The sequence below is a fragment of the Delphinus delphis genome, chromosome 1 (assembly GCF_949987515.2).
Source record: "Delphinus delphis chromosome 1, mDelDel1.2, whole genome shotgun sequence".
Classification (NCBI taxonomy): Eukaryota; Metazoa; Chordata; class Mammalia; order Artiodactyla; family Delphinidae; genus Delphinus; species Delphinus delphis.
The window spans coordinates 239781-266753 of NC_082683.1; the positions used below are offsets into that span (position 1 = coordinate 239781).

At 55.5% G+C, this 26973-nt stretch overlaps 1 protein-coding gene across 7 annotated transcripts in view; it reads right to left on the reverse strand.

Moving 5' to 3' along the window:
- Positions 1-3396: 3396 nt before the first annotated feature.
- The window catches only part of C1H1orf159 (chromosome 1 C1orf159 homolog), a 28675-nt gene continuing 5098 nt past the window's right edge, over positions 3397-26973 (reverse strand). For 2 of the 7 annotated variants that reach the window (XR_011246459.1, XR_011246460.1), the window contains exons 2-6: positions 13241-13279; positions 13066-13154; positions 11641-12816; positions 11464-11539; positions 8825-8885 (exon numbers count right to left, since the gene is read on the reverse strand). Coding sequence is in view for 4 of the 7 variants with exons in the window: in XM_069540678.1 (XP_069396779.1) it covers positions 8453-8482; positions 8799-8885; positions 11464-11539; positions 11641-11812; positions 12405-12816; positions 13066-13137 (849 nt within the window). In the remaining 3 variants the exon portion in view is untranslated. Of the gene's footprint in view, positions 4767-5875; positions 5907-6020; positions 6047-6638; positions 6774-7542; positions 7686-8416; positions 8483-8798; positions 8886-9519; positions 9841-11463; positions 11540-11640; positions 12817-13065; positions 13155-13240; positions 13280-26973 lie in introns of those variants that run through there. The other 5 variants (XM_069540680.1, XM_069540681.1, XM_069540678.1 and 2 more) reach the window with 5 other exon arrangements.

Genomic DNA, 26973 nt, shown 5'->3' on the forward strand with positions numbered 1-26973 from the left:
CCTGAGCTCCTGGGTGGGCCCCCCGGAGGGTCCCTGCCAGGAGCCCCCCACTCACGATCAGCTCACTGATATGCTCCCCGAGCAGCCCCTGCCGCTCGCCCCAACACCTGCCTCATCCGTGTGGCTGCCCACCCCAAACTTGGGCTTCTGCTGCCCCCGCCCATCCCTCCCCACCTACAGCCTTTGGGGGCCGGGGGGGAGCTCCCTGCTCTGGGTCCAGAGAGTGGGGTGAGGGGTCAGGGCTGGGAGCACCCAAGGGCTGAGCCAGGGGTGAGGGCGGGCCAGGCGCCGGGCTGGCCACACGAACTTGTTGCAGGGGAGCGTCTGCTGGGACACCTCAATTACACATGTAGGGCAGGGACTCCAAGGCAGCGCCCACCCAGCCAGGGGAGCTGCAAGTCTCCCGGGGGACGGGGAGCGGTTTCAGCCAGTAGGTACGGGGTCCCAGCAGACCACAGGGCCAGCCTGTGCAGGCCTGGCTGGAGGGCAGGATGCAGGGGGTGAGGGCTGGGCTGGAGGGGCCCGGGTCCTAGCCAGGGGCTCCCCCATCTGACACCTGATCCTGGCCCCAGGGTCACAGCAGGCTCTCCCCCACGCCCCGTGGCTTCCCTGCCCCCACCCCGCAGCCGTACGCAGCACACCTCAGTGTACACCTGATCTAGACTTGGGGCCCAGCCCTCCTGAGATGGGACCCCAGTCACGAGCCTGTGGGGAGGGGATGCTGGGCTTGGCGAGGCTGGGAGCAGCGGTCCACCCTGGTGGGGGACGGCCCACCTCATCCCCACCCACCGGGCAGGGGCCCCCTGACTCCTCAGCGGGTAGTCCAGGACCCCCGGAGGCTGCCCAGCCCCAGTAGCACTAGGAGGGGCACTGACAGCCAACAGAAGTCAGAGGTCAGCAAGAGGAAGACCCTCCCTCAGCGTTAGGAGGTGGGTGCCCAGAGCAGGCTGCCTGGGCCAGACCCCAGGAGGAGCCACAGCGGGCTGGGGGGGCAGCCAGGCCTGCAGCCACAAGGAGGCTGAGCTGTGGGGTGGCTGCAGGGGCGGAGGGGACCTGGGCTTAGGAAGGGGCTGGGGCTCCCGTGTGCTCCAGGAAGGGGGAGGAGCCTCAGCCAGGGGCTTGACGAGGGGGTGAGGAGTCTCTGTGAGGGGCGGGCCAGTCCGTGCGAGATGGGACTCGGGGTCGGTCACATGCTGCCTCCAGGAGGCATCCTCGGTTCTCTGAGAACACCTTCCCAAGGCCTCCTGGGAACCTCCGGGCTCCTCAGTGGACAGTCAGTGCCCAGAGGCAAGGGGACAGGAACACCTGAGGGATGTGCCATCTGCGGTGGTGGCCAGGGCTCACCGCACGGGATCTCAGCACACTTGGGGCCCACCTGGTCCCCACACACCTGCTTGCTCTCCACATTCACGAGGGAAGAGCAGCTGCTCCAGGTGTGAGCGTGGGCTTCGCCTGAGTGGGTGAGCTGTTCACCAACCCAACCCGGCTAGGTGTGCGAGCGCACGTGTGCAGGTGTCTGCGTGCGCGTGCAGGTGTGTGCACGCGTGAGGGGAGCACGGCGGCCGGCACGTGACCCTGGGGCTGGGACTCACTTGCCGGACCGGGCAGAGAACGAGGCCCACGGCGACCGCCCCTGTCCAGTTGCGGCTCTCAGATGTGGGGTCCCGGAGTCCTCAGGACACCTGGGAGTCCTGGGCTGGACACAGAAGCTGTCCTTGGCCAGAGGGGCAGGAGAGAGGCCTGCCCCCCAAGGGGTGGGGTGAGGACCAGCTTCAGATCCCTGAGGGCTGCCGGGGGCACATGAAATGGCCAGTGTGGGGAGAGGTCCCCACACGGGTGTAGAGTCTGGTGTCCCCTACAGGCCAGAGGCTGGGCTGAAGCCGGGGCTCAGGGGGCGCACTTGCGCCCGGCCCCCCCACCCCCACACACACTCTGGGCTCCCGACAGGCTTGGTGAGGCCCTCTGGCCATGAGGGGACTCCTCCGGTCCTGTCTCTCCAGCACCCAGCAGTGAGCTTGGTCCCCAAAGTCGGCCTGGCCTTGGAAGCCGGCTCCTACTGGGGCCCGGCGCCCAGGCCCCTGCCAGGCCCTCTGCCCTCGGGTCACCCCCTCAGGCCCTGCTCGCCCTGCCGTGCTGCCACCTCCCACCTCTGCAGTGGGTACGGCCTCTTGCTGACCTCTGACTTCTGACAGCTCTGGGTGCTCCTCCGGCGCTGAGTGAGCGGATGAATGGACCAGCGAGCTGCAGCGTGGCCCCCGGGCCGGGCTCACCTCCCGGGGCAGGGGTCCCCGTGGCGGTTGACACAGTGGGGCTGGGGGGACGACGGGCGCCCCACCTGCCTGCTTTGGCCCGAACTGATTAGCCCACAAATCGGCCTTATCTTGGCTTCTTATGTGAGGGCCTGGAGTCCGGGTGAGGAATGGGTGACGGAGAGAAACTGGGGAGGCGGCTGTGCGTGGTGCCCGGCCCAGACGCCCTGCACCTGCCAGCTGCCCCACCCCCATCTCGGGTGCCCCCCAACCCTGCCCACCGCTTTCTGGCCAGGATGCCCATCAGGGTCACGGGCTCACAAGTCCAGTGATGCCCCCCCAACTATTTGGGGGCCTGAGACAGTCGCACCCAGGCCCAGGGGTCTCCGGCGGCTGAGAGCCCAACGGGCCAGGCCACACAGGCCTGGGAAGTCAGGGGAAGCATCTCACGTGTGGGGACCAGAGGGCTGCAGGCTGAAATGCAGAGTTGAGTTTTGCTGCCGGGGATGGGGCAGGGCTGAGGCTGGGGGCTGCAGGCAAGGCAGGGGACAGGACATTAGAGAAGAGGGGCTCTAGGGGGCCCCGGGGAGGCCGAGGGTCATCTTGCGCCCACAGGAACCCCATGGGCGACCCACAGCCCCTTAAGGCTGTCAGCCTGGAGGCAGGAGGTTCCCGGGCAGCCGCCCCCCAGAACAGAGGGCAGAGCCTCCCCGCAGCCCTGGCTGTGCTGACACAGCACCCAGGGCCAAGCAGACGCCCCCCGGGTGCCCCGATGGCTGCAAGCCTGACGGGGTGGGCCAGGCTCTCTGCCCTGCCCCAGCTGTGTCCTGGCGGCTCTGGCTGGGACGCCCGGGATGAAGCCCGCTGCCAGTCGGCAAAGGTCCCTCCAAGGGCCACCCACCCACGGGATCCCACCTCCCCAAGGTGCCGCCAGCCTGCACTCTGTACCCACGTGTAGCTTCCTCCTGGGGGCTGTGAGCCGGGCACCACGGTGACCTCCCTGAGAGGCCCCATGGGTGCCCTGGCCGCACGGGGGCCTGCAGTCACCTGTGACTGCATGTCCCCCATGGGCCCGGTCACTTTACAGAAAAGCCCCCCTGGGGGCACCCACACTCTTTCCCATCTCAGTCCTGACGGCTGGGGGCCACCAGGGACTCCTGCTCTCTGAGGCAGCTTGGGACAAGCCCCCTTCTCCCGAGGCTAAGATCCTGAGGGCTCCCTGCCCTCCACAGTGCGAGGCAGGGCTCGGCAGCAAGGCTCCACCCCTGCTGAGGAGCTGGTGAACCTTGGGCCAGCGAGAAGGGCCTGAGTGGTTTATTGACGCTGATTTCAGGTGGCCGCCCCTCTCAGCTGCCGGTCAGTCATCGTTCATGTCCTGGCGACCGAGCTTGTATCCATAAACCACAAACACCGCAGTGGGAATCCCAGTGCAGAAAGCAGGAGGCTGGCCACACAGGCCCTGCCGTGGGCCCCGCGGACGTGGACCAGACACCGGAGGAGAAAACGTCAGTCCCCGTGGAGGCTCTGGGGAGGCCAGGCAGCACCCTGCCCGTGCTCAGTGGGCACCCCGACGCTCCCCCATTTCCACAGGAACCCAGATCCGTCCCTCCGCAACCGGCCGAGGCAGGGAACACGGGCTGCTGCCTCGGGGCAGGGGCAGCGGGACAGGACTGCTGGCCAGGGCGGCCCTCGGCAGGTCCAGCGAGACAGCCAGTCCAGGCGGCAGTCACAGGTAAACGTGGCCCCGGGTTGACACGTCCCTGGGGGGTCTCGACCTCCAGCAGCTTCGGGCCAGTGTCCATCCCAAGGTGGATGAGGACCTCCAGTGCCTGGGGCCCAGGCAGGGTGCAGACGGCGGCAGCGTGCCTCTGGGACTTCTATGCAAAGTGCTTTCTGCTTAAGCACAGGTAAGAGTCAGCAGGAGGCCAGGCGACTCACTCCCGCAGCGCCTGCAAGTGGGCAGCTGTGGCCATGCAGGACAGCCCTGCGGGCGCCTGAGCCCAGGGGCCGGTTTGCAGGCCCCAAACTGCCTGTGTGTGGATGCGGCCGGACCCCCCAAAGGCCTCGGCCTCACTGCTCTCAGAGGGGGTGCGGGGGGTCTGCCCACCATGGGCTCCAAGGTGGAGGGGCACCCGGGTCCTGCAGGTCGTCTCTCCCGAGGAGCCTGGACCCCACGCGGCCTGGTTCCCCGGCCCGGCTCAGGGCCAGAGGCTGGAGTGCTGCCCCGGGTCAGTCACGCTGAGCGGCTGTGTGCGCTGAGGAAGGCCTGCGGGGCAGGCGGCTCTCACTCCACATCTGTGGCTAGAGAGGGACGAGCCAGGGCCGTGTGCAGGCCTGTCCTGAGGCCTCGCTGGGCAGCGCCCAGCCTTCGTGTGGGCCCCCCCTCAGCAGCACGCGGGGCTGTGGATGGGCCGCGGGATCAGACGTTGCTCACCCGGGCCTCCACAGAAGAGACAGCAGTGGGGCCCACGTCCCTGTCCGAGGGCCGCTCGCGCCGGACGTAGCGCGGCTTCCGCACTGAAACAGGGTCAGAGACAGGCGGGATCAGAGTGGGGCCTGGGGCGGCAGGGAGGGCCTGGGGTCGTGGGCCTCCCTGGGGCTCACGGGAGGGGGGCTGGAGCAGCCGCCAGGGAGGAAGCCCACCGGGCTCCAGCTCCCGGACACCTGGCGCCCCTCGGCCCGGGAGAGGGCCCGGCTCTCCCGAAACACAAAGGCACAGGTCATGTGATGCGCTGCAGGGTGGATGGTACCCCCCCAACTACAAACGCATGTCCACACCCTAAGGCCCAGAACCTGCGGGTGCAACCTTACTTGGAAAAATGGTCTCTGCAGATGTGATTATCTGATGGGCCCTAAATCCAGCGACCAGTGGCCTCGGGAGGGGGAGGGAGACACAGAGGGGAGAAGCCAGCGGAAGATGCAGCAGCGGCTGGAGGGATGCGGCCCCAAAAGCCCAGGGACGCCTGGAGCCCCAGAGGCTGGGAGAGGCAGGAAGGACCCACCCCAGAGCCTCCGGAGGGAGCAGGTGGCCTCCAGAACCGTGAGAGAAGACATTTCTGTTCTCCCAAGCCCCCGGCCGCCCCAGGAGACTGACGCAGGCACCTTGTGCTTGGACATGGCGCTGCTTTGGAGAGATCAGACAAGTGTCTCACTGGACAGGGCAGATCTCGCCTTGACCGAGGGACTTCTCTGTCCCCAAGGAGGAGGATGTCCTCACCTGTCCCCACTCCAGACCTCCACACGGTGGCAGGAACACGGTCTGGGGAAGAGGCAGGTGGCCTGTGTGACGTGACCTCTGTGCTCACAGGGTCAACTGTGACACAGCTACTGCTCAGGAGGGACCACGGGAGGGCCCCGTGCCGGCCACTGGCTCCCTGCTCAGGCAGAGCTGGGACCTGGTGGAGGGCTGAGGGTGGCAGGGCTGACCCCTGACCCGTGTTGGGAACACCCCGCCCCCCTCGACAGACACAGCATCTCAGGAATAAAAGGAAAAAGGCACGAAAGCTGTGGATGATGAAGAGGGGCTTGGCCAGCACCCCTGCAGCGGCCATGGGCCTGGCGTTTTGAAATTCCCACGAGAGACGAGGCATCCCGACAGGGCGAGGGACAGGAAAGCACTGACGCACCTGAGGACGGAGGTGGGGGAATCATCGCGGCCTTGAAAAGGGGAAAAGGCACAGTGAGAACTGGAGACGGGACGGCCCCCAGCCCAGACACACAGACACCCAGACGCACACACACGGGGCCTCAGCCCACCTATCAGGTACTTACAGCTTCGCCAGGCTGCAGGCTGGGGGCTGTAGAGGAGAGCACAGGTGTCACCTGGAGGCCACACAGCTGCCTCAGCCTGGGGGGCCCTCAGCCTGGGCGGGGGTCCCTCAGCCTCGGGACAGGGGTCTCTCAGTCTGGGAGGGACCCTCAGCCTCTGCTGCTGGGCCCTCAGCTTGGGCAGGGGTCCACAGGCCTGAGGTGGGGGTCCATCAGCCTGAGGGTTCCACAAGCCTGCAGAGGGTCCCTGGCTCCAGGCTCACTCCAGTCCCTCACTCCCGTGCCCAGCGGTGCCCTCAGCCTGCCCGGCCCCATCTCCCACCACACTCCGGTGGTGTCCCGCCAGCGCTCTGGGGCCAGCCGCCCCCACCCCCAGCTTCCCACCAGAGCAGACAAGCCGGCCTGCAGAGTGTCTGCCCCCGTCACCCTCCACACTGAGACCCCACGACATCCACCCAGAGCACTCCCAGGACGTGACCGCCCCTCTTATCCTCAGGCCCGAGAGCCACGTGACAACCCAGTCCCCTCCAGGGTGCCGCAGATGCGGCCTTGCACCGGACACCTGCATCTCGGCCCCAGCCCCGCTCCGTGCCCCCGGGCACACCCCGGCAGGAGGGGTACCTTTGTTTCTTCCATAGAAGACGTCAGGCAGCTTACTGGCACGCTTGAGGTAGAAGAATGCAGCCACGGAGAGGATGAGGCCCGAGCTGATGAGAAACGTTCCCAGGAAGAGGGAGGCTGCCACCTGGGGGCCCCCTGCAAGCGAGGTGAGGGCTGCCAGGGGTGCACACCTGGGCTCCCGCAGGGGCCAAGGGGTTCACACACAGGGGTGTGGGTCCCCCCTGCACTCGAACTGCCCAGGCCTCAGGTTCTCCGGGGCGTGGGCTGTCAAGACGTTCAGTGATCCTGGCCCCCGAGCCCCCCATCTCCTCCCTTGACACTCAGTGCAGACTCTGGGGCCCCCGTGGCCCTGGCGTGTGGATACACCCCACCTTGCCTCTCTGGAGCTGGTCAGCTGTCACCCGGGGTGGCCCTCCCAGCACCAAGATGCCTGCTGTCTTCACCTCCACAGGTCCAGGCGGGCCGGCGGGCGGATGCCCAGCTGGAGGCTCTGCGTTTAGGTGCCCGTGGGAAGCGCCTTTCTGACCCTGACACAGGCACAAGGCCGGCCACGCTAGAGCCTCAGGAGGGACGGGTTCCAGCTACACGACCCCAAACTTGCCAACTGGAAGCGGGCTCAACACTGGACTGTAGGGGCCTCATCTGCCACCCTCTGCTGCAAGGCCCAGGCCCACATCGCAAGAAGCTGGGGCTGTCTGGGCCCACCCTGCCCCAAACACTGCTGGTCGGCCCACGCCAGCACAAGGCCACTTGCTTCCGGTCCTGAGACTCGCAGGGAAGGCCTGAGCCGTTGGTCTAGGTCAACGTGTCCTCTGCTGAAGGACCAGGATCTGGGGGGTCATGACCCCCATCGCAACCCAGTCACCTCAGAAGAGGTGGCTACACCCTGGGGCAGGTCCCGCACCGTGACTGCAGTGGTCACTGGTGGCCTGGGCACCACACTCCCGCAGCCTGGCCACTCCCTGTGGCTCGGCCAGCGTCTCAGGTACGACAGGACGCCTCGCAGCAGGAACAGGCGGGGTACCAGGGCGTCTCCCGGGTCTGCACCTGAGGACCAGGTGGTATGGAGGGCATGTCTGCCTGCCTACAGCGTCTCAGTTCCCTCCAAGACCTATGTCCTAGAAGAGCCACCGGGGACGGTGCAAGGGGACTTCAGATGCCCTCCCACCTTGGAGAACTGCACATCCTGAGCTCCCAGGGACCAAGGGGCCGGGGGGCCTCTGAGCCAGGCAAAGGGTTAAGACATGCAGCCCATTCAGAGGCACATGGGGGTCCACGCCAAGCGACCCCAGCCGCACCCACCCTTTTGTTTATTTATTTTTTGCGGTACACGGGCCTCTCACTGTTGGCGGCCTCTCCCGTTGCGGAGCACAGGCTCCGGACGCGCAGGCTCAGCGGCCATGGCTCACGGGCCCAGCCGCTCCACGGCATGTGGAATCTTCCCGGACCAGGGCACGAACCCGTGTCCCCTGCATCGGCAGGCGGACTCTCAACCACTGCACCACCAGGGAAGCCCAGCACCCACCCTTTTAAGTCAAGCCCAGACCCTGACTTCAAAGCCGGCCGAGCTTCCATGCCGTCCGGGGTCCTGCTCCGTGACCGGGGCTGGGTCCCAGGGCTGGGTCCCGGTACAGAGCTCTTGTCTGGGGCGGAGCCTGCCCTTGACTGTGGACGTGGCCCTGCCGTGGCCAGCATCGGCGATTGGGTCTGCGCTGGGAATGGCTCTGATGGTGCCCTTGTGTCCCCCCGGGACTGGTCCGGTGAGCCGAGAGACTTACCAAAACTCGGCCGCCCAGGCATCCCCGTGCTCCTGTTCATGGGGAAGTGCGCGCCCCGGGCAGTGACTGCGGGGGGAACAGACCAGTCAGTGCGGCTGGCTCCACAGGCCGCCCAGACCCACGTGAGGTCCTGGACCAGGCACAGGGGCCCCGCAGAGGACCCCTGGGGAGCCAGAGATGCAGCCCAAATGGGCCGGAAATGAGACATGGAGGTTGTCCTGGGGGGCAAGCGGACTCGGGGAGAGGGCTCCTGGGAGGTGTCCACCGAGGGACAGTGGCCCAGGTGTGGGGACAACAGCGAGAACTCCCACCCTTTCCTCCAGAACATGGAGGTGTGGACCCTTGGTGAGCAGCAGGCAGGGGGAGGGGCGGGGGGACATACAGCCTCTGCACTCGGAGCTGTTGTGAGTCCCGTTCCTGCAGCGGATGCAGCTGACGGTCCCGTCCTCGGCCCGGTGCCCGTAGCAGCCTGTGCCGGGAGACAGGAGGCTCGGCTCAAAGCAAGCCCACGCCAGCCGGCTGCCTTCGGGGAGCGCTATGCTTTGAGTTGTAAAACCACATTCATTCCAGGACGCTAGTTCACCCACTCTGGAGCTTGGATGGACTTCAGAACAAGAACCGCCTCCGCGGGAACCGCAGCCAGCCCTCTCTCGCACGGGCATTCCCACCGGCCCCTTGCCAGGTGCCTCGGAAAGGGCTGCAGAGGCCCGGATGGGGACCCGACACTGACAGGTGCCGAGTATACACGCTGGAGGGGACGAGAGGCGAGCCCCACCTCCCACATCCACCAGGGGCTGCAGCGCACTCCCACTCAGCCGCCACGAGGGACAAGGGGCGTCTGCGCCAGTGTGCTGCCGCCCGCCCCCCGCCCCCGGGCGGCCCAAGCACACTCGACCCGCGTTCCTGCCCTGCCCAACGCCGCGGCCAGCGGCCTCCCCACAGCCTGCGGCCCGACCTGGGGCTGGGAGCTGTCCAGCGCTTGCCAGCCGGCCGTCTGCAGGCAGTCCACCTGGCCCACTGCACCCTTTAAGGGCAGAGATTGCGTCTTACACCTTTATTTCTTCTCAACACCCCGGCACGTAGCACGGGCTGAGAGAACGTACTGGAGAAATATTGGTTGCAGGTGCTGGAGGCCGGCACAGACTTGACCAGCACGCAGTCTGCACACAAACGGGTCCCCTCAGAGGAAGGCCTTCCTGCTGTGACGCCAAGCAGATGGCAGGGTCTGAAGAGTGACGGGGGCGCACGGGCTGAGCGCCGTGCCAGGAGGCCACGTCAGACCCAACGTGGAATCATACAAGTATCAGGAACAGGCCTTCGTTTCTCGTAAGACCAGGGCTTCTCTTCTGAAGTAGCTGGGCTCTTTCCCTTCACTCGGCATTTCTTGGGAGGGGCTGACCTCTGGGGGGGCTGATCGAGGAGGCCTAGGAACATGGGGTCCTGGGTACAGACCTGTCGCCAAGGCAACGATTCTCCCGAGAGCTCCCTCCGCCGGCCCAAGGTACCTGGGCTCCTTGGTGAAGCCGCCAGGGCTGCTGCCACAAGGAGGCCCTGCACTGTGTGTGCAGGAGCAAAGCACAGCTGGGGGCCAGGCCCAGTAACCAGATCTAAGGAGCGAAGGCTGACTTCGCTGAGCCTTAAAGCCCCTTGAAAAGCAGCGCAGGGCCTGGCTCACTGGGTTCCCTGCCTTGCCCAGTGAGTAAGGAAGGTCAGCGCCCGGCAGGACCAGGGACCTCAGGAAGAGAGGAGTTCACGCAAACCTAGAGGTACTGCAGGCAAAGTCTGGAGCTGAGTCCTTGGCTCGGCCTCCTGGACTCAAGAGGCCCTGGGAAAAGGCCAGCAAAGCAGACTTCAAAAGCGCCTGGTGGTCAGTCGCTGTTGTGGCTAAATTTCCTTCAACAATCAGGCCAAGTTTAGTGAGGCTAGGCTTATTTGTAAGACAGTTAGTGTCACTGTGACTCTCTTTGGTAGAAAGCGGGCTGGCTGCGGAGAGAAGTGACCTTTCAGTAGGAAACTCTGATCTGCCTGATGGAGCAGATTCCAGTCCTGACCCGGGCCTCGAGGCCCAGCCGCCTGTAAACTGGACCGGGTGCTGAAATCTCCCAGTCTCCCCCACTGTCTGGCTCTGACTCTCCATACTAACGTTTCCGCTTCTCTCCCACCCTTCTGACCTGGTATCACAAGGACCAGAACTGCCGTTTCCCAAAGCCCTGCAAACTGATGTGAACTTCAGGCAGTCACCTCGACAGGTTGCGGCAACGGCGGGCCACTGGGAAAGTTCCTGAGACTAGGGCTGCGTCGAGGGTCTCCACGCTGTCCCCGCCCCACCTACTGCCCACACACGGAGGTCTCACCGGTGGGAGCCCACCCACAATCCTCTTCCTCAGCTGAGTGTGACGGGACGGGCTGTCCCAGGACTGAGGGTCAGTGAGACACGGGAGCTGGTGCTCATCTGGTTCCTTTCTGCTCGTTCCATCTGTTTCCCCTCCCCTTTGCCGACCTCCTATCCCACAACTTCTAACCCAAATCTCTCCACAGCTACCAACTTGGCTTTTAATATGTGAAACTTTCTGAAGGTAAAGTCTCAAGTGGGGAGGAGACAAACCCCATATGGGAGCTGCCCCCCGCCCCCCAACCGGGAGAAGACGGGAGTCGGGCGACCATGTTACAGTCATCCCCGTCTCCCTTCGGCTGCCCCAGTGTTTTAGCCACTTGCCCACAATCGCCTCCTTGTTCAACCTGATGTGTAAGCGCTGATTCTGCCACTTACTTGGGACTCCACTTCCTCCCATGTCCTGTAAAACCTGTACACGTTTCTGTACTTTGCTGCTCCTGTCTTATGTCAGCTTACCTCAGGGCAGCTGAAACTCCCTGCGAGGGAAGAGGCAGTCTTACCTGCCCCCACCCCGCAGGCCTGGAGCCACCGTGTCCTCCTGGGGTCCTGCCCCCACCTCCCAGGACGAGGCCCCATCACGCTCGCTGCCTCTGCCCACCCCTCCGGCCCCTCCTTCCCGAGGCCATCTAGGCTTGCTCATGCCAAAGCTCACCTGGGCCACACAGGTTAGTGCCTGGGCAGGTGGCGTTGGTGTCCACCACGTCCACACAACACTTGGGCTGCTGGCCCTAGAGGGGAGATAGTGGTGAGTTTCCAGACCCTGCGGCCGGGCAGCTTGTGCGGGCCAGGCCCAGGGCGATATCCGCAGAGGGGCTCCCGGCAAGCTCACCCCAGCACCTGGGGCTCTGGCCTCTTGTAGTCAGCGTCCGGTGACTGTGCCTCGCTGACCCAGAGCAAGGTGAGGACGCACGGCCACACCGCACAGACGCTCCCTGGGACAGCACTTGGTGTCCGGCGAGCGTTTGGTGACTGAACCAACAACCGAAGTGTTGGGCTGGGACCTGCCAGGGCACAGTCCGTGGCACCTGGACTCCCAAAGGCAGGAATCCCTCGGGGGATCCCTTGGGGCCCACCCAGAGATTCTGTTGGGGGTGGGCTGGAGCAGCCTGGTGGGCAGGGGGTGGTCCTCTCCTCCACTGCCCGCCCACCCTCCCCTTGGGGCCTCCCTGCAGCCCCTTCTTTTCTCACGGGGGTCTCCTGGGTCATGGGAAGAGCCGCCACCTCTCGCCTTGTGGGCCACAGGTGGGCACAGGGCAGGCATTTCAACCGTGGAGTTATTTATATTAGTCGCCACTTGCAGCTGGTGGCTTTGAAAATCAAAAGACGAAGCTGCTAAGAAAGGAAGCACATATGTTTCTGGGCAGTGGTGAAACAGGAAGGTAACTCCAGGCCCCCTCGGCCTCCCTAGTGAGAGGCCTGTGCAGCCCTCACAGCGCGTCTGCCCGCGCTCCCGACCAAACAGCCCACATTCCTGGACGCTCCTGCGATGCTTCTGCAAGTCTACAGGCACCTCCATCGGGGGTCCAGCTCGGCCCCCACAGAGGAAAGGCCAGGTCCACGCGCAGGAGTGGGCGCTGCGGGCACTGCACTCACAGACCAGGCGGCGGCAGGGGCCTCGGGAGGCGTCCGGGCAGCTCCGCTCCGTGCGCTCAGCCCAGCCGAGCTGGTTTCCCAGGACTAGCACGCTGTGATTTGCAAGGGGCACCTCAGGGCGGCTGAGGAATGGTGGGCGCATCCTGGACTCCAGGGGGCCGAGGCCAAGCCCGAGGGGGAAGCCTGGCCGTCCTGTCCCACCCAACCCGGCAGGGGCAGAGTGGCTGGAAGGCTCACCATCCTGGAGGACGAGCAGCTGGGTGTGTGCACACATGGCCGGGCACCTCCAGAAACCACAGCCTGGCACACCTGTGTCACCGGCTTGGGAGAGCCATGACCTGGCCGAGTCTGAGCCTGAAGTGGGCGTCTCTGTCCGCCCCACTAGCTGTGGCCAGTGCCAGTGGGGGCAGCTCTGTGGAGACCCTATTTCAGCTCCAGAAAGAGGTCTAGTTGGGCAGAGGGAAAGGAGGTTCTAGCAGGCAGAGTGGAGCGGGTGCCAGGGGCGGGGCTGTGCATCTGCTGCCCGCCCAGAGGCACAGGCCCCTCTGACCCTGGCAGTGGGCACGGCCAGCATCTTGGGGGCCGGGACAAGGGTGGCACCTAGAGGTGGAAGGGCGAGCCCCTGGGTGAAGAGCCCACGAGCCACGTGCTGGGTGCTCACCGCACTTCCTGAGGATCTACTGGCAACTTCCACCAGGAGGCTGGCCAGGAGGACGGCGCGCTGGAGCGCCATGTCCCGGAGCTCAGGGTCTGCGAGAGAGAGGGGTGCCGTGTGGCCACAGGCGACGCCTGGCAGGGCAGGGCACCGGGCGGGGGCCAGGGCGCAGGATGCTTACCTGGCCCTCCTGGAGGCCGGCAGACCCTCGGTCCGGGGCCTGCAAATCGAGGTGGATAGGTGAGGCCGTGCTGCTGGCCAAGCGCAGCCAAACCACGCCCGGGGCTCGGGGTCCAACTGGACTTTTCGTCAGGAACCCCCACGGCTCGGCCCACCCGGATCAGGATCTGATGGACTCACTCCCTCCTCCGCCAGTTTCCCACCGTTCGCTGCTGCTTCCAGGAAGAAGGACTGAGCAGAGAGGGTCTGGGTGAGCCAGTCCTGCCCCAGAGCTCGGACGGCCCTCCCACCCGCCATCTCATCCTGTCCTCATAAGACCCGAATTCGATTTCCAGTATTTTCACCCAGAGACGGAATGGCAAGGGTGCCTCTGGGGCGGCCAGGCTGGTCAGGACCCCTCGGTCTTAACAGTTTTGTGCCGTTGGGCCTGTTGTCATCACGGGAGGGTGTGTGGAAAACACCCAGCTGGGGCACTAAAAGCCGTGACACAGGCAGTACTGGGTGCAGGTGCCTCTGGCGGGTGATGGATCCAGAGAGCAAACAGACTGCAAGTAAACGTCCTAACGCTAAAACCACACGAAACGCGACAGCCCACGCGATTCAGCGCTCACGGTGCCACACTTCTAACGTAACCGGGGAAACACACCGGCCTGCACAACCCCGGAAGTAAATCGTGAGTCGGGTTTTTATTCTGAAAGGTGGGAACTACAATTATAATCTGTCCCAAACACATAAAAGTCACCACTAAAAACACTTTTTTCTTAACAAAAACAGCTGCAGGGTGGAGCTGCGCGTGAGGGGGGCTGGTTCAGGTTCCACAGAGGGCGCGCTTGGGGCTGGGGGGCGAGAAGCCCCTCCGCCCACTGGCCCAGGGCCTGGGGGTCCCGGGCTGGGGTCTGTCCTGCCATTCGCTCTGTGCTGCCTTTAGTCCAGGCTGATGGAGCAGACACCGCCCCCCACGTCAAGTCCCCCCATTAAAAACACCTGCTCTTGGGCTTCCCTGGTGGCGCAGTGGTTGGGAGTCTGCCTACCGATGCAGGGGACGCGGGTTCGTGCCCCGGTCCAGGAGGATCCCACATGCCGCGGAGCGGCTGGGCCCGTGAGCCATGGCCGCTGAGCCTGCGCGTCCGGAGCCTGTGCTCCGCGACGGGAGAGGCCACAATGGTGAGAGGCCCACGTACCGCAAAAACAAAAAGAACACCTGCTCTTTCCTGCGGCACCATCCCCTTTCTAGAATGTGAAATCCCCTCAGGTGGCAACTACTGGTGTCACAGCCGCATTGATACCTTTGATTCAGGAATCAGGTCTCAGTCGACACCTCTGTCTGCTACTCAGTGGACACGACTGAGTACGGTGTCCACACCGTGCGGCCCCTCCACGGCCCCCGCCTGCCCGGCCAAGCCCTGCCGCTGCATGTGGACGGCGTCTTCTGGAATTTCAGGAGAACGGACCACACTGTCCGCGCACCTTGTGTCGGGCTCCTGCCCTTCAGCATGGCGACAGCGATCTTCAGATTCCTCCGTACTTTGCCCTCTCGTGGCTGAGTGGCATCCACTGCGAGGACACTTCCCTTGCCCGCTGCCTGCCGATGGCCATGTGGCTGTTTCCACATTTTGGGGGCTAACGCTGCTGGGGACGTTCTTGGGCCCGTTCCTGCACAGTCGCTTGCTTTCCTTCCTCTTGGGTAAATACTTGGAAGCACCAGGTCAAGGGGACTCTCTGGGAAGCTGCCCTGCTATTCTCGGGCAGCGGCTCCGTGTGCAGTGGCTGGCTCACCTGCTCTGGCCCTGCCAGCTAGTGGCCTCGCACCGGCGGCCGGGCAGCGGTTCTCCTGCTGTTCCAACCTGCGTTTCCCTGGTAACTAGCGACAGTCAGCACCTCTGTCCTGCTTGTCAGCCATTCACACATCTTACATCTCTCATAATGTGTCTGTTCACATCTCTGGGCCACGCTGTCCGGCTGGGCCATCTGTCTATTATTGCGTGCTAACTCTTCATGTATTTTGTCAGATGTATGTACTGTAAATATTTTCTCCCATTTTGTGACTTGTCTTTTCATTTTCTAACGGGTATCTTCAGAAGAGCAAATGTTTTCATTTTGGTAAAATCGAATGCATCCATTTTTTCTTTTATGGTTCTTGCTTTTTGCGTCCTAAGAAATCTCTGCCTTGACCTCAGGGTCACAAGGATTTCCTGTGTTTCTCTGAGTTGCTTTTGCGTCATGGTGTGGAGTAAAGGTCAAGTTCACTTTTCTTCCCTATGCATATCCAGTTGTAGCACCACGTGTTAAAAAGGCTTTTCCTTTTCATATTAAATTCTCTCGACATCCTTGTTGAAAATCAATTGTCTGTGTGTGGGTCTACTTCTGGACTTCCTATTCTGTTCCGTTCATCTGTGTGTCACCAGTACCACACAGTCTCAACTACTGAAGCTTTACAGAAAGTCTGAAGTCAGGCAGAGTGAAGCCCTGCTTTGTGTAATTGCTTTGGCAATTCCAGGTCACCTGCATTTCCATGTTTTAGAATCATCTTGTCAATTACTACAAAAAGCCTTCTGGAATCTTGACTGGGATAACTGACATTTTAACAATATTGAGTCTTCTAATCTACAAACATGCTCTCTCTCCATTTCTTCAAGTTGTCTTTGTTTATTTTTTAAAATATTTATTTGGCTGCGCCGGGTCTTAGTTGTGGCACGCGGGATCTTTTTTTAGTTGCGGCATGTGGGACGAGTTCCCTGACCAGGAATTGAACCCGGGCCCCCTGCACTGGGAGCACAGAGTCTTAGCCACTGGACCACCAGGGAAGTTCCTTCAAGTTGTCTTTAATTTCTCTCAGCAATGTTCTGCGGCTTTCAGTGAAGAGGCGCTCTTACACATCTTTTGTTAAACATATTACTAAATATTTTGTCTTTGGGTATTATTGTAAATATAATTAACTCTCTAATTTCTTTTTTCTTTCTTTTTTTTGAACAACACTTGAATGACCTTTAATGTGCTTAGAACAAATCACTTTACAAAAAGCACGAACACTTTTAAAAACATAACTTTGGGGACTTCCCTGGTGGCGCAGTAGTTAAGAATCTGCCTGCCAATGCAGGGGACACGGGTTCGAGCCCTGGTCTGGGAAGATCCCACATGCCGCGGAGCAACTAAGCCCGTGAGCCGCAACTGCTGAGCCCGCATGCTGCAACTACTGAAGCCCACACGCCTAGAGCCCGTGCTCTGCAACAAGAGAAGCCACCGCAGTAAGAAGCCCACGCATCACAACAAAGAGTAGCCCCTTCTCGCCGCAACTAGAGAAAGCCCACACGCAGCAATGAAGACCCAACACAGCCAAAAATAAACAAATTAATCTTTTTAAAAAGTAACTTTGGACACTACACAAATTAAAATAATAACAACACAGTCGCACGGTCTGATCCTCTAAAGTGGACTTTAGGAATCTCTGAGCAATTTACTAGAATTCTAAATGTTCATCCAATGAGCCTAGGTATGTTTCTACAGATCTGAATGTTGCTCTGAGAACAGGTGCTCAAAGACGAGTTCCCTCTGTCAATCCCCACAGTTTTCCAAGGTCAAGTCACCTGTGAACCCATCTGCAACCTCACTCCTTAAAAGTGTCTTATGAAATAAACCAGCAGGAAGTACTGGGCAGAAACTGATTCCCAGGAGACATACAGATAAGCAAGTCAAACATGAAACATTCTATTTGAAAGAGATAAAAAGCAAAGAAAGATGCACCAATACACGTCGTTCAAGGAATAGAAGTTTCTACTAAAAGGCAGAAGTTGCACAGCAGCAGTTACGACTTTTAATGGTATTTTGTTACATGGGAAGACATATCCTGCCATATACCTTGCAGGCAAACTTTCAAGAGGGGTCATGCCTAATCTATCCCATAAACTTAAAAATGGCCAAATCTGAAACTCACCAAGCCATTTTGGAGACGGGGAGCAGGGCCACAGGCGTTAGGTGCCGGCGTTTATGGCCATCAGGAGTCAGCGTTTTATTCACTAGCCCCTGGCTGAAGCACTCTACCCTTTACTAAAGGACTTCATCCTCTTGCTAAAAACCCACGCCATCAAATGTCCCCCTGTTCTAACCACAAAGCGGTCTGCAACGTAAGCCACCTGCTCCTCTGTTTTCCTTGAGGCCAGATTATCACCGGCCAGGACTTCTGTATAAGGACCTTCCCCACGCTTGAAGTGGTAATTAAGTCAACCACAGGCCAAGCTCTTTAATGTTTTCTCCGTCGGGATTACTTCTCTGCGCCTGCTCTGCACCTCTCGGGCTGGGCAGCCCCGGATGTGCTAACTGTCCTAACAGAGGTATGTCCACAGGGTAACCTGAGCCAATGCTGACTGTCATGGTGACGCGACATCAGAAAGTTTGAAAAGCAGAGTGGGAACTGCAAACCCACGTGAACGGTTCAGGTTAAAACGGTCAAGTTCAGAGTAATACTGGCAGACAGGGAGGAAAACAGCGTGCGAAAAGATGGTCTAATTCACCTGCGTGAGTCGATCACACTTGGTAAGGCGGTGGGGCTAGAAGTGAAGAACGGAGAGGAACACTGAGGGGAAAGAGACCACAATGGAAAGCAACGGTAACTCAAGGTCAGAGGAACAGAAACACCTCAGTCTGTGCTCCTGCCAAATACACACAGTGATCTTCCACCTCTCGTGCTTAAGAAGGTGTGTTGCCTCTGGGGTCCGTAGGAGGAAGTGGTGAAGGGCGCAGCATTTCAGAGGTTTTCCAGGGTAATTGCAAGCTCTGTAGCCCCAGCTCTCAGACAGCGGCAGTCTGATTCTACTATGTCTTGTCCTCCTCTTGAACTTTGTCCACGTGTCCCGCTTCTGGTGGTCCCTCCTCCTTCTTCCTTCAGCCTCCTCCTTCAGCGTGGCTGGTGCGGACCTCCGCCAGCCCCTCGCAGCAGCAGCGCCCCACCTCCACCGGCCCCTGCTGCCCGGGGACTGAGCCGTTCACTGGCTCGCAGTTCCCCCTTTCCAGACTCCCAGGGGCTGCGGTGGCCTCTAACTGCATTTCGTAACGGTTTGCTGTTAGTATACAAAAATACCAGTAAAATTTGCATATTAACCTTGAGTTCTGAGATTTTGCTAAATTCACTTAATAGTTCTAGCAGTTTTCACAGATTTCTTAGTGTCTTCTATATAATCGTGTCCTATGCAAATAAACACAGCTGTACACTACTTTGCTTAGAAACTTGTTTCAGGGCACAGCAGCTGGTCTTTGTTAGAGAATATGCACTTAGAAGGAATTTGTGTTCTGCTCCTGATGGGTGTGGCTTCCACAAATATCAATCAGCTCAAGATGCTTGGGAGCACTGTTCAGATCCTCTGTCTTTACTGATTTCTTTAGGTCTTTTGTTCTAATAACTGGTGAGAGAAAGATGCTAAAATTGCCTACTATGATTGCTTATTACTCCCTTTATTGGGTGCATTCATAATTGATGTTTTCCTGATGGAACAACCTCTTTATTATTAGAATTTCCTCGTTCTCTTTAGTAATACTCCATATTGTGAATCTACCTTATCTGATATTAATATAGCCACTCCAGCCTTCTTACGCTATTTGTATACGTACACATTTTGCATTCACTTATTTTCAACCTGTGTTTTTGATATTTAAAGTGAATCTTGGGCTTCCCTGGTGGCGCAGTTCTTGAGAATCTGCCTGCCAATGCAGGGGACAAGGGTTCGAGCCCTGGTCTGGGAAGATCCCATGTGCCGCGGAGCAACTGGGCCCGTGAGCCACAACTACTGAGCCTGCGCGTCTGGAGCCTGTGCTCCGCAACAAGAGAGGCCGCGACAGTGAGAGCCCCGCGCACCACGATGAAGAGTGGCCCTCGCTCGCCGCAACTGGAGAAAGCCCTCGCACAGAAACGAAGACCCAACACAGACCCAAAAATTAATAAATAAATAATTTTAAAGTGAATCTCCCATAGACAGCATGTAGTAGGGTCTTGCTTATTTACACATTCTGATAATCTCTACCTTTTAAGTGGAGAGTTTAGTCCATTAACATTTAATTTAATTATCACTGTGGTTAGACTTAGGTCTACCATTTTATTATTTTTCTACTTGTTCCTTGGTTTTAATACATAAAAGACTTAATTTTTTTAGAGCAGTTTTGGGTTCACAGCTAAACTGAGCAGGAAGTAAGAGAATTCCCATACACCCCCTGCCCCCACACAAGCAGAGCCTCCCCCACTGTCAACATCCGGCCCCAGATAGGTACTCTGATGAACCTACACTGACACGTCACTGTTGCCTCAAGTCCATATTTACATCAGGATCACTCTTGATGCTGGGCATTGGCAAATGTATAATGATGCTATGGTTGGATTTAAGGCTACCATTTTATTATTTGTTTTCTGCTGTCTCTCTGGTGTTTTATTTCTCTGTTCTCTCTTTCCTGTTTTCTCTTATATTATTTGAATATTTTTAAAAATCCCCTGTCAATTTATCTTTTGGTTCTTCAGTTATGAGTCTCTGCATTATTTTTATGGTTATTCCTCTAGGACTGCAACACACATCCCCACTGTTTCACAGCTTACTTAGAATCAATCCTGCAGCACTTCATGTAAAGGCAGAACCTGCAGGTCCACAGATCCCCTTCACTGTTCCTTATGCTACAGTTATCATACGTATTTCATCTGTATGCATTACAAACCCAAGACATGTTCTGATTTTTTCTTTAAATACGTATTTTAAAGAAAACGTTCCCCCCAGATATTTACCTTTTTTGATGCTCATCACTCACTCATAAAGACCTGAGTTTCACTCTGGTATCATTTTCCTTCAGCCTGGAAAGACTTTCTTCAGCATGTCTGGCAGTACACAGATGATGGCAACAAATTCCATCAGTCTTCCTTCTTCTGAAAACATCTGTATTTAACACACACTCCTGGAGGGTTGACTATCTTTCTTCCAGAACTTTATAGATGCAGCTCCACTTGCCTTCTGATGATAAGTTCCTAGTCTTTGTGATGCTGTGTGTATGTAGTCTTGTTTTTCTCTGGCTGCTGTCAAGATTTTTAAAGTTAATCTTAAAGTTTTCAGTAATTTGAAAATGATGTGCCTGTTTATGGTTTTAGTCATATTCATCCTGTTTGGGACTCACTGAGCTTCTGAAATCCATAAATTTACGTTTTTCACCATATTTGGAAAGAGTCTGATCATTGTTCTTCAAGTACTTCTCCTGCCCCACTGTGTCTCTCGCCTCCCCTCTGGGCTCCATAGTTACCCTGCCTGAGACACTTCACACTGCCCCATGAGTCCCTAGGGCTCTTCATGCTTTTCCCTCAATCATTTCCCCAGTGTTTCTTCAGACCAGATGATTTCTACTAATTTGTCTTTGAAGTCTGACTACTTCCTGTCATTTCCACTCTATTATGCCCATTCGGTGAATTTTTTATTTCAGGTGTTTACTTTCCAGTTCTAAAGTTTCCAACTGGCTTGTTTTGAAAAATATTTTCTACTCCTCTAGCGAGATTTCCTACGTTTTTGTTCATTATGAGTGTATTTTCCTTTACCTCACTGAACACAGTTACTAAGCCAGCTGTGAGGTGCTTGTTTGACTATCCAACACCTGGGTCATAACACGACTGGCGTCTGTTGACTGTCTTTTCCCTGAGGATGGCTCACACCCCCTGGCTCTTTGTGCGTTGAGTACTTTCAGATTGTAACATGTATGTTGCAATGTTACGTTGCAGAGACTCTGAATCCCATTATATTGCTCTGAAGAGAGTTTATGGTTTTGCTTTAGCAGGCGATTAATCTCATGAGATTCAAACTGCAAACTGTGTTGCTGTTGATTTTGTGGGAAGCGGTGGCCTCGCTCTCACTCCAGGTGGCTTCTCCCCATGCCCTGTGTGTGTGCACGGTTCAAGGCTTGGACAGAAATCTGAGCAGAGTTTAGTCGCAGAATTCCTCGTTCCAGGATTTCTCCCCAGCAGCTGTGGATACCAGCTCCTCCCCTTAGTCTAACGAGGAAGCGCACGGTCTTTCCACCCAGAGTTTTAGCCACCACACCACCCCTGCAGTGACTGTGCAGCCCTCAGAGGAAAGATGTGCAAACAAGAGACACACTGTGTGCCGGCCATGCCTCTAAGTCTAAGCTGCCCTCAGGATCTGCCTGCCGTCCCCCCTTCCAGAGTCCTCAGGTAGCTGCTTTTCTACCTTGTCCAGGGCTGATGATTGCCATCTACGGGAGAGTCATTTGTTGGAGCTGATTCTTCTATGCCAGAAATGACTCCACTGCATGGCTTTTCTATTCAGAAACCCCATGGTAGGCACAGAGGTCAGCAACAGGGCACTTGGAGAGAACTGCAGTGCCACCAGAGCCTCGTCTCCACTGGGCAGGAGTCGGCCTCAGGGAAGCAAATGGGGATGGATGCTAAAACGCTCTTCTCGGTTAACAACATGAATCCAGTTGCAAAAAGATAAATTTAAGATAATAAGTTAGGGCTTCCCTGGTGGCGCAGTGGTTGAGAGTCCGCCTGCCGATGCAGGGGACACGGCTTCGTGCCCCGGTCCGGGAGGATCCCACATGCCGTGGAGCGGCTGGGCCCGTGAGCCATGGCCGCTGAGCCTGCGTGTCCGGAGCCTGTGCTCCGCAGCGGGAGAGGCCACAGCAGTGAGAGGCCCACGTACCGCAAAAAAAAAAAAAAAAAAAAAAAAAAGATAATAAGTTATACTTAACATTATTTTAGTAGCCCTTTTCATCTCTAAAACATTCTCCAAAGAATGAACAAATTAATAATCTGAGGTTTATTCTCCTATGAAAAGTAATTTCACACCTTAGAGGTTTGTCACATACACAGCTAGGGCTGGACTTTCATGCCCGTGTTGGTTTGCGAAGGATGAAAAAGTCTCTTTTTGCTGCAGATCCTGGATCTCCAAGGGATGTGAACCTGCTCACTGTGTAACAACAGCAAGAACAGCAATTATATAGCACTTGCTGTGTGCCAAGCACCACTCTGAGTTATTCATTCATATTAACTCATTTTACCCTCCTAGCAATGCCTATTATCGACCCCCTTTTTTTAAAATTAATTTATTTTATTTTATTATTTATTTTTGGCTGAGTTGGGTCTTTGTTGCTGCGCGTGGGCTTTCTCTAGTTGCAGCGAGAGGAGGCTACTCTTCGTTGCGGTGCGAGGGCTTCTCATTGTGGTGGCTTCCCTTGTTGCGGAGCACAGGCTGTAGGCACGTGGGCTTCAGTAGTTGTGGCACACAGGCTCAGTAGTTGTGGCTCACAGGCTCTAGAGCGCAGGCTCAGTAGTTGTGGTGCACGGGCTTAGTTGCTCCGCAGCATGTGGGATCTTCCCGGACCAGGGCTTGAACCCGTGTCCCCTGCATTGGCAGGTGGATTCTTAACCACTGCGCCACCAGGGAAGTCCCTGGACCCCTTGTAAGAGGAGAGAACAGGCTTGCACAAGATCACACAGCAAGTACATGGCACAGTGAGTACACGGCAGGGTGAGGACTGGCCAGGCCCCTGGCTCCAGAGCCTCTACTTACCCCCCACACTGACCTGGGGTCTGAGAGTTTTCTACAGGGGCCAGTGGGTACTGCTTGTTTTACAACGTTCAACTAATACATTTAGCATGTCAAGCCAAGTACGGCGCAGTTCTACAGCAATTCTCTCTTTCTTTTTTTTTTGGCTGCACTGGGAGGCTTGTGGGATTTTAGCTCCCTGACCAGGGATTGAACCCGGGCCCTCGGCAGTGAGAGCACAAAGTCCTAACCACTGGACTCAGAAATTCTCAATTTAGTAAACAAAGGCATCCAAGACTTTAACAATGAAATGTAATACACCTCTAACTATTTTTAAAGACTATTAGCTAAAGTAAAGATGAAAACTGTGTTGTAGAATTTTCTAGCACAAGAACTAAAATATATGCAGCCAAGAGCACTAGAAGTAGAAGGTGGTCACTGGGACCCTCTGTACTGTTTGTGAAGTACAGGATTAACTTTTAAGGTAGACCATGATAAATTAAACACACATATTTAATCTCTATAGGAACCACTATAAAATAACACAAAAGGGCAGAACTAAGAAGTCAATAAAGGACATAAAACAGAATTTTAAAAACTTGATTCACCAAAAAAAGAAAAAAGGGAGGAAAGGAGAAACAGAGAAACAGATGGAAAAATAGAAATCAAACATCAAGATGGTAGATTTAAACCCAAACACTCTAATAACCGCACTAAATGTAAACAGACTAAATACTCCATCAAAAAGCAGAGATTAGCATCACTAATCATTAGAGAAATGCAGCAAATATACTACTCCACACCCATGAGGATGGCTACTATCAAAAACACAGAAACAGCTGGGACTTCGCTAGTGGTCCAGTAGCTAAGGCTCCATGCTCCCAATGCAGGGGGCCTGGGTTCGATCCCTGGTCAGGGAACTAGATCCCACATGCCACAACTAAGACCCAGCACAGCCAAATAAATAAAATAAATGAATAAATATTTTAAAAAGAACCAACCCAGAAACAATGAACGTGGAGAAATTTGAACCCTTGTCTGCTGCTGGTGGAAATGTAAAGCGGTGCAGCATTACCATATGATTCAGCAATTCCACTTCTGATTATATACTCAGAAGAACCAAAAACAGGGTCTTTAAGAGATATTTGTACACCAGTGTCCACAGCAGCATTATTCACAACAGCCAAGAAAGAAAAAAGTGGAAGCAACCCAAATACCCACTGACCAATGAGTGAATAAGCAAAATGTGGTCCATCCATACAATGGAATGTTATTCAGCCTTAAAAAGGAGGGATTCTGACACCTGCTACAACATGGGTGACATCATACTAAGTGAAATAAGCCAGGCACAAGAGGACAAATAATGTATGATTCCACTTACACGAGGTCCCCAGGGTCGTCAAATCCATAGAGACAAAAAGTAGGAGGGTGGGTGCCAGGGCTGGGAAGGGGACGGCAGTTAGCGTTTAGTGGGGACAGAGTTTCAGTTTGAGAAGATGAGAAAGTTCCAGAGGCGGGTGGTGGTAAGTGTTGTACAACATCATAAATACACTTAATGCTACAGGCTATATATTATAAAATGGTTAAAACGGTAAATTTCATGTTATGTATATTTTACTACAATAAAAAAAATCTGGAAGAAATGAAATTACGTAATGCCTATAAAGTGCCTCAATAAATGGTAGTTATTATAGTTATTTTTTTGAAAAGTAGAGACTGTCAGATTGGATAAAAAGCAAGACCAAATGATATGCACTTTATAACAGACAAGCTTTATACATAAAGACACAGAACACTGAAAGCACAGGATGGAAAAGATAGACTATGCAATTACTGAGTATAAGAACACTCATGCAGATATACTGATAGCAGACAAAGTAGACTTCGATCTTTCACAACAATAACAGCGTAAATTCATCAGGAAGATAAACCAATCGTCTTGGATTGATTTGTATGCACTGAATAAAACCTTGCAAATACATGAAGTTGAGAGAACTAAAAGGAAAAAGACAAATCCACAAATGTGACTGGAAACTTGAATACCCCTCTTTCAATAACTGATTGAACAAGTAGACAAAAAAAAAAAAGAGTAAGGATATAAAAGATTTGGGCAGGGCTTCCCTGGTAGCGCGGTGGTTGGGAGTCCGCCTACCGATGCAGGGGACGCGGGTTCGTGCCCCGGTCCGGGAAGATCCCACATGCCGCGGAGCGGCTGGGCCCGTGAGCCATGGCCGCTGAGCCTGCGCGTCCGGATCCTGTGCTCCGCAACGGGAGAGGCCACAACCGTGAGAGGCCCGCGTACCGCCAAAAAAAAAAAAAAAAAAAAGATTTGGGCAATATTTGACTCACCTGACAATCACAGAATATGACACTCAAAAAAAGTGTAATACACACTCTTCTTAAGTGCAAACAAAATATTCACTAACAAACCATATGTTTGACCATAAAACAAGTATCAACAAATTCAAAGGGTGAAAATCATACAGAGAATATTCTCTGACTAAATGGAATTATATTAGAAATCAGTAACAAAAGATATTTAGAAAATCTCCAAATAACTTGTAAATTAAACAACAGACTTCTAAATAACTCATGGATCAAACATAGGAAATTTTAAAATATTTTTAACAGAAAGATAAAGTGCGATCTATCAGACTTTGTGTAGGAAACTAAAGCAGCGCTTAGAAAAAAAATTATAGTTTTTAATGGTTGTATAAGAAATGAAGACAAGTGTGAAATCACTGATCTGTGCTTCCGTCTTAAGAAGACAGAAAAACGAGAGTGAATTCAACCGTATTAGGCAGATGAAAGGAAATAATTTGAATTAAGATGAAAGGAAAGAAACTGAATTAATATTTGTAAAACTTCCCACAAAGAAAACAGTGAACCCAGACAGCTTCACTAGTGAAGTCTACCAAAAAACTAAGGAAGAACTAATACCAATACTAAACCAAGTCCTTCAGAAAACAAAGGGGAAGGGAACCTGTCCTAGCTCGTTTATAAGGCCAGCAAGCAAGACTCAAACATAGGCCAGCATAACCCTGACAGAAATCCAGACAAGGACATTACGAGGGAAAAAATGCAGACTGACATCCCTCATGAATACAGACCCCAAACTCTAACAAAACATTAGCAAACCGCATTCAGTAAAACACAGAAAGGTGACAGAACACGCCCAAATGAGTTTCTTCCAGGAACATAAGATTGACTTAACGTAGGACTTCCCTGGTGGTCCAGTGGAGAAGAATCTGCCTTCCGACGCAGGGGACACGGATTCAATCCCTGGTTGGGGAACTAAGATCCCACGTGCCGCGGGGCAACTAAGACCCAACGCAGCCAAAAATAAAATTTAAAAATAAATAAATAAACATTTTTTTAAAACTCTTTGTAACTTCGGGGGAAAAAAAAAGATTGACCTAACATACAAAAACCAGTCAATGCAATCAACCACTTTAATAGATTAAAGAGGAAAAAAACCATGTCACCATTTCAGCAGATGCAAAACGAGCATTTGACAAAATTTCAGGCCCATTCACGATAACTCTCAGCAAACTGCAAACAGGAGACACCCTCAGCGCAAGGCAGGGCATCTCCAAAAACCCCACAGCTGATGCCATAGCAGCAGTGAAGAGGCCAAGTCCACCCAGCCTTAGCAGGTCTAGTCAACACTGTCCTGTGGCTCAAGCCAGTGACGACAGAAAACAAAGCAAAAGCCACAAGGTTAGAAAGAGGAGTGGTCGCGCCTCTGTCCACACGGCACGGCTGTTCACATGGAAAATCCTAGGAAATCTTAAACACCTACTCTAATTTGTAGGTGAAGTCAGCAATGTTACAAGAATATAAAGTCAACATGCAAGAGCCACTGTCATTCCTATATACTAGCAACATGTAATTGGAAAATGAGACTTAAATAAGTATCATTTACAACGGCACTCAAAACAGTCTGTCCGTGGGGATAAACTTAGTAAAAGATGTGTGAGACCTGTACACAGAAAAAGATAAAACTGCTGAGAGTTGTTCAAGGTCCACATAACGGAGAGACATACACTAACGGTACAGATGCATCGACATGAGCACACACGCATATACGTATCTCCACTCATCCACGTGAATGGATTAGCGGACTCAATATTCCTAAGATTAATTTCTCCCCAAATTGACCCAATATTTAACATAATCACAATCAAAATTATAGCAGGTTTTTTTTTTTTTTGAG